The sequence below is a fragment of the Haemaphysalis longicornis genome, unplaced genomic scaffold, assembly GCF_048455015.1.
Source record: "Haemaphysalis longicornis isolate Haplotype H1 unplaced genomic scaffold, Haemaphysalis longicornis Haplotype H1 scaffold_2, whole genome shotgun sequence".
NCBI lineage: Eukaryota > Metazoa > Arthropoda > Arachnida > Ixodida > Ixodidae > Haemaphysalis > Haemaphysalis longicornis.
In genome coordinates this window covers 146,974,484-146,990,221 of record NW_027526295.1, presented here as the reverse complement: position 1 = coordinate 146,990,221, position 15,738 = coordinate 146,974,484, and the positions used below count along the sequence as shown (strand labels likewise).

The 15,738-nt window shown below is 45.2% G+C and overlaps 1 protein-coding gene across 1 annotated transcript in view; it reads left to right on the top strand.

The window, feature by feature from the left end:
• LOC144169287 (peroxisomal ATPase PEX1-like) overlaps positions 1-15,738 on the top strand; it is a 156,216-nt gene that overhangs the window by 21,026 nt on the left and 119,452 nt on the right. Inside the window, exons 6-8 of the mRNA XM_077698364.1 lie at positions 1,876-1,999; positions 7,464-7,710; positions 8,930-9,135. Of these exons, the coding sequence (XP_077554490.1) occupies positions 1,876-1,999; positions 7,464-7,710; positions 8,930-9,135 (577 nt within the window). The remainder of the gene's footprint in view (positions 1-1,875; positions 2,000-7,463; positions 7,711-8,929; positions 9,136-15,738) is intronic.

The following is a 15,738-nucleotide window of genomic DNA, read 5'->3' as shown; positions in this document are numbered from 1 at the left end:
TGTGTGATGGGGGCTGAATTATTTTTAAGTCTGCTAATCACTTAATCAAGACAAATTGCTGAAACAATTTTTTTGTTTTGGTTTGGTGGTTGAGCACCCGTCTTGGTTGCACATATTTAACAACACCATTTTCCAGAAGAAGAAGTGTATCTTATTCAGCTACTCCCTGCAAAAAAAAAAAAAACAGTAGACTGACGGTATATTCGGAAATAGAATTCAGGACCTGCAGGGAGAGTGAGAGAGAGAGAGAGGGAGAAAGTAAGGAAAAAGAAGAGAGAAAAGGGAAAAGGCGGGATATAGAAAAAAAGACACATTTGCACTTCTGGTGTTGCAACGTGCCGCACACTGTTGAGGACTCGATCAAAGATTTTCCAAATAGTTGTTGTTTCTTTAGTACGCAAAGTATCTTTAGCATAACAGCCCTTAAAGGGGCCATGCAGACTAAACACAAGTTTGGTTCATTTGAAAGATTGCCTCATTAGAATCATACTGACACCACGTTAACGTAAACTTCCCTCAAATAATCTATATAATTAGGAAAAAAGGGAATGGCCATGCAACCTACTAGCTCATTTCCCGCAACAGAACCTGTGATATCAAATGTGGCAGCTCTGCGATTGGCTGAGGCTGCCAAAAGCAAACGCAAATTAGGCACGGATTATAAGCCTGCCGAACTAGCTATTTGTGCCCAAATTATTGTTTTTATATCGGCAATAATGGTGGGATAAACATTGGAAGTTATGAAAGTGCACATAAACATAGAAGTACCGATGTGTACTGCTGTTGGTACTGCGCGCACTATACTTGTTCTAGCTGCACAACAATGCGGCACTTGGGGTTGTCTCAGACGATACTGGCCGATTGGCGTAAGCGAACGGTGTCTTGCTTGTTGAGCGAGCACCATGTTTCACGAAACGATTATTTTCTACATTAACAAAAATAAGCCAGGTTTAAATACGGTCAAAAACAAACCAAAGGCAGAAAACGGCTTGCCACGGTATGGTGGCGCCATCTAGGTTCACTAACGGTAAACGAGGCTCCATCATCGGCTACAATCGGCTGCAGAGCGGTTTTTGTGATGTCATCGGAGACGTCGTGAAAACACGATTTGGCGGGAGAATCAAAATTTTAACTTAACTTGAATAAATTCTCAGTCACCATGAACGTCACCAAACACGTCACCATGAACGCTGGTACGTGCCTCGCTCACGGACTAATTATGGATTTCAAACGCTAAATTATGCACTGCCTACTCTGCTTAACCGATTTGGTCTCCCCAATTCTTGTGATCGTTTGCCGTCTTACCAACAGATAAAAACTTTCTTTTTATAAGATGCTTTCAGTGTATGTATTACTTTGGTTGCCTATCGTTTAGTAGTTCACATGTCTTCTTGTTAACCCTGCCTCTGCCATTATCTTTGCCATGTCTTTGATACCACTTGTGTTGGATATATTTCTGTTCAATTCTTATGTAAGAATATTTTTTAATGGTACACGAGCTATGTATAAGTATTCAACTGTATTTGATTACACCAAAAACTGCATTGCTGTTTTGTTTCTTCCTACCTGCTGTTCGCTACCCCTGTTGCCGATGTAACTCAGGGGAAGGGAGTGTTGTCAAGCCGCTAAGCTGCGGCTTTTTTTCGCTCCTCCTCAGCCATGTAATTTACATGTCTCAAACAAACTTGAAACTTGAATGTGGCATTGTTTGCTGCTGGATAAGCGCTGGGGTCACTCTAAAACACGAAATCTATCGAATAAAACAAACCTGTATTTTGGCTGCATGGCCCCTTTAAACAATGTTTTGTTGCAACGAGGAAGGTATTGTGAGGCTGATTTCTCGTCTAATTCAAGCTTTGCCTTGATTGATTTTAGGCTTCATCAACATGGCGTCAAAGTATATCCAGCACCTTCCGTGCGTGGTGCAGGGATGTTTCCTCCGCGGCATACCCTGTTGTGCTGTCCTCTGGTGGCCTCCTCAGACTGCCACATAGCTCTGGTGAGTGTTTACCATCCTCCTGTTTTCTGACTGTGCTAGTTAAGGGGCCCTGCTACACTTATCGATGACCATTCGGAGTGCCTTTGGTGATAAAGTTTCGTGCTAACAAGAGCAACCAGCTGAGGAAGGCAGGGGAATGTTGTGAAAAACTGTGCGCACGAAACAGCCATAGAAAATGAGAAATTGATGACACTTCGCTCGCGTCATCAAATCATTTCTTTCTGTGCTTGTTTTGTGTTTGCAGTTTTCCGCATCTGCTGCCCCTCAAATCTGCTGCGAGAATTCGGTGCGCAAGCATAAGTGTTTTGCCTGTGAAATCGGGAGAGGCTAAGTCTGACGCTGCCGAGCTGGGAGAGGGAAGCGAGTGCCAGGGGAAAAGGGTGCCTTTAGGGGGAGAATAGGAGTGTGTGGAAAGACTCATTGGAGGAAAGTAGATTGCCACCTCCAATGACTTCCAGTGTTTGCAGACGGCGTGTTTGGTTTCACCCTCTGCAATGCGGAATCTCCTACTTCTTGTGCGTTGTGTGCAGAGCAAGACAGTGCCCGGCTTTGTGCTTGCTCGTGTACGCTTTCCGTTTCCCCGGCTCTTATCATGCTACTGGCTGTGCCCTCAGTGCATCAGACACACTGCAGGCATGGAATTGCTCAAATTACAGCAGCGGACGTTCTCCTATTAAGATTTAATACAGTGTTCAAGGAGTGCTACGGGGAACCTTTAAGGCATGTAAGCATCGCTGCAAACCCCTTCTCATGTGCTACTAAAAGATTATACGAAAGAAATTACATGGGGATAATCACGTGCTGTAACACGACAGACTTCTGTCAGCTGTTCACTACTGAAAATGATTTGGCAGTACTAGGCCGTCGATTGATTTGATGATATTTTCATTTAAGTGTGTTTGAATGGTTTGTGGTAGTGTTGAGAATGGTGTTATTCATAATACAATGGAAGTTCGTTAATTCAAATATTAATAATTTTGGATAATTTAAGCCGTGCGATTCAGTCTGGCAAAATCTTCATGGAATTCTTTGCATAAAAAAGCCTGTTAAATTGAACCCCTTTATAAGAGACACACCAGGGAGCAGTTTTCGTCTCTTATATGTGAGGTCTCTTATAAGCACGGTACCATGTTTTCACTTGCTGATCAACCTCTAGTTCAGTGTAGGCTCCGGCCTTAAAACGGCCTTTTATAAATCATCTTTTGCGGCCACAATTTAGGATGTGGTTCATGGCTGTGTATACAGTGTGTTTTACAACAGGTTCTTTAACCTTTCTCTTTTGCTGTGTGCGAAAGAAGCAGCTTCGCAGGTTGAGCCAGTAAGCGCACAGATTCTTCTGATGTGCACTCTAGCTATTCATCAGGCTTGTGGGCTCAACATCTACAATTCTTCTTGATTGGGAGCTATGCTAATGGGAGAGCCCAATGCACGTTTCTGGTATTCTTGGCTCGCGCAGACACCCGCATGCGCGGTCATGCCCGTACGCTTGGCAGTAGGCTTTAACCACTTCCGTACATTGCGTTTCTATTGCCGGGAATTCTCTTCATCATTCCATAGCTGACTGAACCGCTCTGCATTCGCTGAAGTTATAGAAAATAGTGACTGCATGCGTCTATCATCCCCTTTTGTTTCCACAACATATGCAACTGCAATTAGTGACTAGTAGCATCGCATCTAAAGTTAAAACGTCTGTTACAAGTGAGCTTGTTGGCTGAAATTTAAGGACAACTTGTCCTTTACAACCAGCCATTTTTTATATCCAATGTCTGTTATAAAAGAGGTGAAATTATTGAGAAAGGAGGGGTGGCCAACTGTGTGGGGAATAGTGTCTCTCATACCCGATTGTCTGTTACAACCCATGCCTCTTATAACAGGGTTCAACTGTAATTCAAACTTGAGTATGTTTTGGCACTGGTAATTCAAACTATGCATCACTTCACCAGCCCCTTGGCGCCTGGCCCACACTCAAGACAGGCACCCGGTGCTTACACACGAGCCTGGGTAGAACAAAGAGTGTAGAATAGTATAAAACCAATCCAAATCTCTCGTGGCAGACATCTTGGAAAACACAATCTTTATGAAATACGTCAATGAGTACGCGAGTGCACTGGTGTGTGGGATGTGCTGACAGTTAAGGTCAGAAGTGCAGAACCTGTAGCTGCAAATGATCACAAGGAGCCTGAAAACAAACCACTAGTGTGGCCATCCACTTGGAAGTCATGACCGATGGAATGCTACTCGCTATTTCTTTACTTTTGAAGAATGTGAAGATGCAGCTTCCCGTAACATTCGCTTGTTAGAGCAAAGAATGCTGATTGTGGCCTTTGGGGATAACAGGCAGGTCGAAATTGGGGACTTTTTCATTGCGTCAAAGTGTTGACACACCCCACTGCTTCCTAATTGCAATGTACCGTTGGTATTCTTCAGTTTCATTAGTCCGAACTTCCATTAATTTTAATTCTTTCACTGTTGGGTGTTTCGGGCCATGACGCACCCCCAGTGTCGGCTTGGTTTCCGAAATATGAGGGAAGGAACATAGTGATTTTTTTTTACAATGGTAGCATCCGGAATGTAATGCTTTGAAAGGAAAGAGCGTGGGTGAGAAATCGCCTTTCTTCCAGATCTTTTCAGTTTGCCAGGCACGCTTCTGGGAGGATGACCCCACCGTTTCAACATCAGAATCTGACGCTGTGGAACTCGCACCCCTTCCTCGGATAAGAAACTTTCAGGATGCGAATCTAAGCTTGGCTCGTATTCAAATTAAAATCAAAATACCATCGTTCCTGTCCGCAATCGAAGGCCCCGCGCGGTCAGCCATCCGAAAGTAACCGCGCGTATGGAAGGACACTTTCAGCGGCCCGCGCAACGCTCAGAAATGAGCGAGCGAAAGCCGCGATTGAGTCAGTGTTTCGGTTTGTTGGAGAGGCAACGGTGCACTGGACTAACCTGGCACGCCGTAGTAGACGTGGGAACAGAATAAAAACTTAGAAACCCATTCCGGATGGCACAACAACCCTTGCGCCCGTATTCGCACGTGTGCCGCACGGTCACTCATCCCGGCAGAGTACAGTGCGCGGAGCGGCCAAGCCCCTCAGCAATAAAGGAAAGGGTGGGCGCGATTGCTCTGTACTTTTCAATATACCAGGAGGAGAGCTAGTGAGCTAAAATATGGGCTACTAGGAAGATTTGCCAGATGGCGCGAACAGTCCAGGTGTGCCCGCTTTGTGCTATGGAGGAAATTTTTAGCGCACAATGGAGAATGTGCCGGTACGTCAGTGACACAACGAAGGGGAAATGCGAAAACGTACCAATACGTCAGTGACAGCGAAAGGGTTAACTAAAACGGCTTCCCTTTGCAGTTCGAATTAACGAGCTTTCACTGTGTTATTCTCGTAATATTATGTAAACCTTGGTGTTTACATTCGAGGACTCGGCACAAAATGAATTTTTCAATACCTTGCCATTAACCTATGTTAGGTGACCCACCCTGTGTGGCTGAAAAAAGCTGACCGACGTCTAGTGGATAAATAATAAAAAAAATTTGTGTGCACCATTTTGGCATTAAATGTTAAATTTACTTACACTTCACGTCAGACAAATGTAAGATGGCTGCTCAATACCGTATTTACTCGCGTAATGATCGCACCTTTTTTTCCAAAAATATGATGCAACTTTAGGGGTGCGATCATTAGGCGAGGTAAATTTTTCGCGAAAAGAAGTTTGAGCGCAGAAAACGCTAGTTGCTGGTCAGAATGTTTACGATAAGTCTCATGAACATAATAATAATAAACATAACAAATAAAAACATAATAAAAACTCCGCCGACCACCGAATGACCACCGAGTGGCGCAAAATGCCGTGTTTTCATTACGCAAAGTGCCGGAATTACTGAATTACGGAACGCGCCGGAACGAGTTTGCTGCGAGCTGAGAACGAGTCGACCAATAAGTGGCTGCTGCTGTCACAGTGTGGGATACCAACACACGGCTGCTGGGGCAGAGCCGAGCGGGTTTTTTATATGTCTCGTGAGTACATTATGTGTATTTAGTGAGAGTTTCTTCTGCACCAATAATGAACTCATGCTTGCCGATATCGCCAATATCATCAAGTCCGCGGCAATAACGTAGCCATGTCTGCTTTGATTGAGGAGGACACTAAGGTAAGCACAACCATTGTCATCAAACTTGGCACACATACGACATATGGCTGCGGCGAGTTCAATGTGTGATCATTGCGCGGGAAATAAAAAAAGTCGTATTTTGACGACGAACTTCAGGGGTGCGATCATTACGCGAGTGCGATCATTAAGCGAATAAATACGGTATTTCTTTTCAAAGTGTTCAAGACTACTGACTGGAGTTTAACTAGAATGCCGCTTGACAGGTCAGAAAATGAGCAAGAATGGCCCGAAATGGCTTTTAATTAAGTGATTCAGTTTTGTCATTGGCATTGCATAGGGTGGGTGCATACATTAGTATGTATGTGTCCTGAATTGAGTAGACAGGAAAATGTTGATAAAAAAGAAGTTCTTCATGAATGACTCTATTATAGATTACAGAAAGACTCTTCAGATATTTTAGCATTATTTATAGGCCTCAGTAACGTCTCCTAGCTGTGCATTGCAGCATTGATGTGGTGGGATGGGATTTTTGTTTCATTTACACAACTAACTATATATGAGCTGCGGTAGTCGCGGAAGATTTCATTGGATTTTTATGAAATTGTCGTACTTGTAGAGAAATTCTTGAAGTCCTTGAAGTGACTTTGTTAGTCATATAATTCGTGCTGTGGTTTGTGTGATGCTTAGTTCATAACTGGTGGGACTAGCTCCTAGTGCCAGGCATTAAAGTGTTGGATATTGTGATACAAGTAAGTCTAAAACATGGCGTTATCTTGTTTTCGGTTTTTGAGGCACTCCAAAAAAGTATGAAGGAATAAAATGAAGAAAAAATGAGCACTAAAGGCTGTTGGCACACTTAATGATGTATTTATTGTATAGTGATAATGCTCATTCTAAGAACATGGTAATTAGTGCAAGGAAACGACACACCAGAAAGAGGACATGGACAGGTACTACTAGGAAACACAGAGCAGTGCCTGTCCGTGTCCTCTTTCTCGTGTGTCAATTATGTCCACTACTTGTCATGTTCTCCAACCATAACCAACACGCCCAGCAACAGGTTTGTCTAAATGTTTGATTCGTGTTTTGTTTGTTTTGTTTCCTGTGTCAGGCTACACACACGATTACCTTTCCTGAGAGGGAAGCAGGTTCTTGCTGTATCATGTTCCCCACTTGCAGAGGCCATTCTAGGTTTTCGTAGGTGCATTTCCTATGCCATTGCACAGTTTATGGAGGGGTCTGTACTATAAACAGAAAGGAGGGAAGGAGAGAGAAAGAGAGTACCGACTTTTTGAACCATGTTTTGCGCATGTGACATTGTGGTCTCTCACTTTTGTTATGTAGGCTCCCGGGACTTCCTCGTGAAGCTATCCCAACAGAGGTCCGACGCCGGAGACACGCCAAATGGCGGCGCAGACAGCGGTGGCGACAGCCCGAAGTTTTGCTTCCTCAGAGACGCATCAAACCTTGACGTTCACCTTGGCAAGACGGTGGACCCACAGCCCTCGGAAAAGTGCAAGCTCGAGCTTCCCGTCCCGAACATCAGTTCCCTCAATCCAGACCTGCAGGCCCCGAAACTAGAAGAGCTGGGGTAAGTGGTATGTGGTAGTTTTGTCTGCACCCTGAAACCTGAGCCGAAATTGTCTACAGCAGTGTTGGTAAACTTGTGGTGCTCTGTTGTTCAAGCGTGTTGCACCGTGTCTCTCAAAACGTCCTAAATCTTGACAAGCCCAAGTTGATTTTCGTTGGAGCTACACTTATTTATAGAAGTGGGGCCGGGATTTGCCATAGACATAGGGAAATGATGTTTATAAAAAAGCACTTCAGGGCTGGGGCACGGTTATCTATAGAGGTTAAGGAAATGGTACTTAGATGCTGTACGCCACGACATGTGGATGGAAGAGTGCAATTAGTTTACCAGGTATGCTAGTTCATGTATCTCTACTATCCAGCTCACAAAAGGCGCACATCAAATGCACGGAGAGATCTGCTGTCGGCAAGCTTCCAGTCTCTGCCAGCAGAAGTCTCTCTTCAGCTCGCTTGATACAGCGGGAAATTGGGTTCAGTCTAAGAGCAAGGGGCTGTGAAGACGAAATACCTTTTTCAGTTTGGAGGGAGTTCACTCAGGTCTGTTCCAGCCATGAAAGAAGGTTTTTTTTTCACACACACACACAAAAATGGGTAATAAATGTTGCAAACCTTTCAAATTTAATGCTACATGACGTAAGCAATAACACAATACTACTGCCAGCGGTGACACAGTAGAGGCCAGCACTAAAGACACGGTATAGCTGTTTGGATGCACATTAGCATTAATGTGCTTTGATCGAATGGAACCAGAGGCCCTGTTGCAATCACCTACTATCGAACAGAAGTGGAGGCCCCCACTATGATTACCCACTCATGTTTCTTGGCTGCTGCTTTGGTCGGCGACTGCCAGCTGCACAAACGAGATTCTCCGCCTCAAAGACCTCTTTGGAAAGTGTCTGGGACTCACCGCTGCTTCCTGTGTTTTCCTTAATATCGCCATTATTTGTTTGAAGTCTGTAGTAAGATTGGCATCATTCTTATGGGGACGAAGCAGTGTTTTTCGTGAAGGAGACGTTTAATTTGGCGAAAGGCGAAAACGCCCGTGCGTCGAGATTTTGGCGCACCTTAAAGATTCCCAGCTGGTCAAAATGAACCCTTAGCCCGTTAATACCGCGCGCCTCATGGCCCAGATGTTGCTTCGGCACGTTAATCCCCACAATCAATCAATCAGTCAATCAAGAAGCTTTTGTCTTCTTCGCGGCTCCTCCCATTGCTCCCAGGGGTGTGAAGGAGCTCTGCCAGACCGGCCTGACCTTTCTGGAGCAGCTGACAGAGGAAGGGGGGCAGCGACTGGCGGGGCATGCCCTGCTCATCACTGGCCAATGGGGCAGTGGCAAGTCGACGCTCGCCAAGTCGCTGGCCCTGCACCTGCACCAGGTGCCCCCTTTCGCCCACGTTGAGGTCATCGAGTGCACCGCCCTCAGGGGTGAGTTCCTGTGGCTGGAAACCGGTTTGCAGAAGGGGGGAGTTGGTTGGTGTAGAGTCCTAGGTTCCTGTGGTCGAAAACTTTCTGACATGACTCCCTCTTGCCATTAGCCCTTTGAGGGTCAAACCTGTTCTCCAAGTGCGACCCCCCGGGGTCGATTTTTTGTTTTTTTTGCTGATGTGAACTGTTCGGATGAATCTATTTCGAGAAAAAATTGTAATTTTTTTAGGGTGATCATAAAGTGACAAAAAAAATTGTTTGTTTTGTTGCATACGCGTGGTTTATTCAATTAATAATATAAAAAAATAAATTCTAAGAAAATTTCGCGGACGCAAGAAGCAGGAAGCGCCCGGAGGATGAAACTGAAACCAGGCGTGACCCCTGATGCGCAAACGACAGTGGGCACACCGCTGTAGTAAAGCATAAAAAAGAAAAAAAGAGCCATCGGCGCAAGAAAGAAATTTCTTGGATTTCCGCAGCGTGGCAGCACATGCCAAGTGAGAAAAAGGGTCGAAAAAGGCGCGCTTTTAAAACATACCAGCGGGGACGTACATGTACGTCATTGACTGTTTTGAAGGTATTTGCCAGGGACGTACATGTACTATTATGAGCAATATGAAAGGAAACACAGGAACGCGTGGCAAACAGCCTCGGAGCTATACGCAGACGGCGCTGTGAAAAACAAAGAGGGAAAGGAGGGCGCTCATCCCTAATTGTTGGCCCCCCCCCACAGTGGCCTTTCAGCAAAGCAGCAGCTTACGTTGTTTCGCCGATAATACGGTATCTTCCAACAGCCGATAAGACGCATGGCGGGAATGGGAACAGTTGTCAGAACAGTGTCCTTCTTTCCACTTTGTTTCCGACAGCGGCCGCTGCGTATCACTTATAGCTGGGTCTGAGGGTGTTTTCTACGCGTTCCTGTGTTCCCTTTCATATTGCTCATAATAGTACGTCAATGACCCTGAAAGGGTTAAAACACTGGAACATGAATGGAGGATTCAAGGCAGCTGACATATTCTGCTAGAGAGGCAGAAGCCTGTTGGAGGAAAAAAGCTGTCATTCAGAACAGCAATACACAAACATGATTGCAGAGCTGCCAGTGACTTAGGTTGTTCTACTGGTCAGAGGAAACAGGGCAAGCGACTGTATGGTTTCTAGCATTTCAACCAACTCTAATAATGGTTAGATTGTATTCACTGGCGTGGCGAGCATGTCGGCAGCCATCTGTGCCGCCTTAGCAATGGGGACGTGCAGGCCCCAGCATGGTGGTGCACGCATAAGGCTATCCCACGGTGCTCAAAACACATTACCTCGACGTTAAAGGGACACTAAAGGCTGAACGAAATTTTGTTTTAACTGAAAGATTATACGTTTCGTGGCTCTCTCAGCTTTTGTTCGACGAGCAAGGATGCGTTATTTGCTGAGAAATAAGCAAACAAAGCTTCTCTCACCTGCTTCCCTTGAATTTTTTCGTGCCATAGACATTGCGTCACAACATAGGAGTGAAGCCCCGGTGCGGTCTAGAGTGTAAACACTTGCATCGGTATCTTTTACATCTGACTACGGCAACGTTTCTCTGGCCAAGGATGTTCACGATCTTTCACCAGCGGGATGAGAGGCGCGTTGAGATGCTCGAGCGCCCCGTGTGCCCGCCTACTCCGGCATCGCAGACCCCATTGAGCCGCTACGAGTTTGGAGGGCTGCTGCGAAGCCGCTTTTGAAGCAACAAGTGCTGTTTCGAATATCAATCGTGGTTTTCCGGTCTCCGGGCTGGCGCCGTTCAAAAGAGCGCTTTCACTTCACCTCGTCTGGTGATCACAGCCATCTTATATTACCTTCTCTCGCGTGGTGTGAACCTAGCGTGAAATAGACACTCTTCCCGGCAGCCGTGTCCAGTAGTCGTTGTTGCCCATGCTCCCCCTGGCTCAAACATGACAAGGGCAGAGCGCGCACGCTTTACGGTTTATTAATGGCAGCTGGAGGTGAACGGAAAAGCACAAGGGCGGATTCATCAGCTAACCACTCGCAGTAAGTTTATTTCACGGGCGATTATGTTTGAACTTGGTGTTCTCTCCCAATAGCAACATTTTAAATAAAATCTTACTCCTGCTCCTACTCCTTTTACTTCGTGCACGGAGAACGGGAGATTAGAAGGTCAGGTGGGGCGCTTAACCACCTGCAGTGCATCATGGTCCTTTTTCTACTGCTAATAAAGGGTCTTTAGCTTCTCCCTGCCGGGTATGTATATTGCTTGCAGAAGCTCAGGTGCTCACCGCCGTACGTCATTGACTTCGCTAACTGCGCACCAATGCTTTTCAAAAAGGAAACTGAAAGCATCATGGTTGAATATTAATAATAAAAGCTGTTGTCACAAATTCGAGTGTACAACGTCTCAAAGTATCGTACAGCTTTTTCATATTATTGTACAGTGCCTAATGCTGGTTACCCAGTCGTTCGATTCGTTCAGTTTCCTTCTGCCCACTTTGGAAAAGCCCTGGAACTTTCCCGTATGAGGCGTCAGTGGCTTCGCCCACTCACCGGCTTGCCGGCAAGAAGATAACAAAAATAAAACCTCTGCTGCTCAGCTTTCGTCGAAGCTTCGAGGGCTTTCGAGCGGGCGAGTGTAGCTTTGCCACTGCTAAGGTGTGCCAATGATTCTAGAGGGGAGAAAGAGGGAAGTGGTGCACTCAACGGCAGCGGGCGCATTGTGTGTTGTTCTTTCTCTCCACGCTGGCATGGTTATAAAAAGAAAACCCGCGTCGAGGCAAATTAGTTACGTTTGGATGTTGTGATGTTTCATTTCATTTCATTTATTCGTCCTTAAGGGCCAGGAGGCATTACATAAGGGGGGGCGTACATAAAGGTTGTAACATCTTCGCAAAAATGTAACAAGGAATAACAAAAAAGAGGAAATAAAAAGACAGAAATCAGCACTCAAGTGATGGCGTACATCGGGTTTTCAACAACTGCGTAAAAAAGTAAAAATGATCACAAGTTAACAAGGGACAACAAAAGAGGAAATAAAAAGGAAGGAAATTAACACTCAAATGACAAGGCGTACGTTGAGGTTGTAACATATAAAAAAGCGACAATGGTCACACATAGTAACTAGAAACAACACTAGAAGGAAATAAAAGCAGGAATGAACATTCAAGTGACAACAGCCAGACTAAGAATAAATTTTACAGGAGTGTAATAACAGACAAAGAAAGAAGAGTAAAAAAGAGATACGAAGAAGGCAGGTGGGGTCTTTAGGTAGCATAGTTTGGGTTGCTGATATACGTTAGTTTTTCGCGAAATTTTATGCGATCGCTGCACGAAGCAATGTTGTCCGGCAGCGCGTTCCAAAGCGTGACGGTGTGGGGAAAGAATGAGCTGCTCATCGCCGTCGTGCGGCCCTTTATCGCCGCCAAGGGGTGAGTGTGAGATATACGGGACGATGTCCGAAACGGGCGTTTCAGGAGGGCGTGTCCTGACCGAGTAAAGTAAAAGGTGTGCAGGAGGCAGAGGCGAGAAATTATGCGCCGCGAAGCAAGCGGTTGAAGAGACAGAGTTTGTTTTAGGGCGGTTATGCTGGTTCGTCTTGAATATTCTGAAGCAATGAAACGAGCAGCGCGGTTTTGCACGGCTTCTAAGTCATCGCTGAGATAAGCTTGGAATGGGTGCCAAATGGATGATGCGTACTCAAGTTTCGGTCGAACGTATGTTAAATATGCAAGTTTTTTTTATTTCGGAAGATGCGGATTTTAAGTTGCGTCGCAAGTACCCAAGTGTGCGTGAAGCTTCACAGCGGATTGTTTTGATATGTGTCACCCATGATAGAGATGGCGTCATATGAAGTCCGAGATACTTGTAAGCACTGGTGTGGTCAATAGGAGCGGAGTGAATGCAATAAATGTTAATCATGGTGGTGTGTTTGCGCGTGAAAGACATTACTTTGCATTTTGTGAGGTTTAAAGACATATGCCATTTTTCGCACCAGGCAGCGATGGTGTCTAGATCATGTTGTAGGGCGATAGTGTCATTAGGTGAAAGAAGGGGGTTATACAGGACGCAATCGTCCGCGAAAAGGCGCAATTTTGATGTTATGTTAGTAGGAAGGTCGTTTACGTAAATCAAAAACAAGAGTGGAGATAAGCCTGTGCCCTGGGGAACACCTGAGGTTACATTGGTTAGAGCTGACTGGAAATTGTTGGCGCAGGTAAACTGGACGCGTCCAGTTAAAAACTGTTCAAGCCATTTTATAATGTTTGGACTGATACCAAGGGGAGATAGTTTTGCAAGCAGATGTTTGTGAGAAACGCGGTCGAAGGCCTTCGAAAAATCCAGGAATATTGCGTCAATTTGAAGATTGTCGTCCATGTGTTGCAGCAGGTCATGTGTGAATTCGGCTAATTGAGTTTCGCAAGACAGAGATTTACGAAAGCCGTGTTGGAAGGGGTAAAAAAAATTGATTGATTCTAAGTAAAACATTAGGTTAGATGCTATGATGTGCTCGAGGAGCTTACATGGGACACTGGTAAGAGAAATCGGGCGGTAATTGGAAGGTGCATCGCGCCTGCCTCCTTTAAAAATGGGGACTATTTTCGCTTTTTTCCAATCGTCAGGCAAGGTTCCTGTGCTTAAAGGGAAGCTGAAGCGCTTTCCAAAAAATTCGAGTTAGATTAACAGTTGTATAGTTTCTTGCGCGCTGATTCCGAATATCACATTGAAATTTATCGTACATGAGTCCAAGTGGCATTTATCTTGCAAAAAGCGCGGCCCGGTTTGAAAGACGCGCGCTTTTCGTCTTTTGACGCCCCTGATTGGTTGCGCCCGTCATGACGTCAAAGGAGGACACCCTTCGGCCGCGCGGGTTGTCGGAAGCATTGCGAACGATCGCACGGTTGCCTTTGCGGCAATTTAGCTTGCAGTTTAATTTTCGTACATGACTGGAAGTTTGTTTTATAATTTCCCGTGCTGTTGGTTCAATTATCTTGGAGCTTAAATTTGCTTTACATGACAGAGAACCCCAAAGCAGTGACTAGGACGTCGACTAGTGGGTTCCATCAAAATATTTTTGAATTAGGCAACCAGCATAGGGGGATTTTATACCTTATGTTAATATTAGGTACTGCCTTAACTGTTTCTTATTATACACAAAACCATTTCTGCCGTAGATTAATGGGCGTTTTATCTACCAGCGAAAAGCACGTACGTGCACTGCGCGAAAAAATAGCGTTCATGCGATGTAAACGTATATGCGAGACACATCTTGCCGGTACATGCATAAACCAACAAGCAGACTCTGCTTCCGCATTTCCTTTGTTCGTTGTCGCCCACCCCAGCCCCGTTACTCATCCCCGTACACAGACCCACACGCGCGCACAATTTCGGCAGCGGCGCTACGGCGCCTCCGCGATTGCTAGCTGCACTTCGATGAGTGGCGTCTTACTGCTTCACATGCATTTATTCTGAAAACACTGCAGCATACTAGTGCCTGCTCAGCATTATTGGCTGTAGTAGGGCTTGATTTTCGCTTGTGCGTTGCGCATTCTGCTACAATATTACGGCCACCTCGTTATAATTAACAGACCAGTCGGACAAGGCAGTTACGTTATAGTTGCGTTACTTTAGGTAACAATCACCAAACGTTTGTGATAATGAATCGTTGGCCTGTTTCAGCATTTCTAGATTTAAGCATTTACCGCGCTAGTCGGACAGAGGCCGTATATTTACTCTTCGCTCCTAATTTTTTACTATCATCATTATATATATCACCGACTATCACTGGAGCACACTTGAGGTTCAGTGACAACAAGTGCTTGCCAGGTTATAATATGCAGCCACACGGAATCTTGGGCAAAAAATTAGGCCCCCGTAGTCAACACAAATTATGGCACGGTGGTGGTTCGGAGTGGTGCTTTTTTTTAATTCCAGACAAACATCACCTTATCGTGACATGTATACTTGCAAAATAGGTAATCTGGTTGTCTTGGTTCTTTTACTTTGTAGGAATACTGTTTACCTCTTAGCCGGGAGAGAACTTCTATCAGGATTGGCCCCTTGTTTTAGTTTCGCCAAAAAAATTGTTTTTTTTAACACTGTCCTGAGCCCATAGGGAAAGAAAAGCGACGCGTTTAACGAAACAAGTATTTCCTGAACAAATGTGACTTGGTTTCTGGAATTGAACGAAACATCCCCGGCCAAAGTACAGCAGTATTCCCCATCCTTCCTAAATCTAGAATCTAATGTGAACATTCACGTCCGTCGCATCAAAAAAAAAAAAAAAAAAAAAACCGCATTGGAGCGGTTTACAAAGTATTTAACGTAGTGTAGTATATTCTCTGTCATCAAGCACAGCCACCTCGGCTGTCGCTTCCGTATGTTATCAAGCATCCCGGCGTGGCATTATTCTGCTTAGGAATACGGCATGATAACGTATGCCTCGTTTGGCGTTCGTGCATACTTTTTGAACACGAAAATTGTACAAATGGGTGCTATCAACCACAACAACAGCGAGTATCATTCACAAGGAAACACGGCGAAAAGAGCATGGCCAAGGCGGCCGATCCGGCCGGAAGTCCAGGTATGACGTTTTTCAGCCGGTTTTCGCCCGCGCTC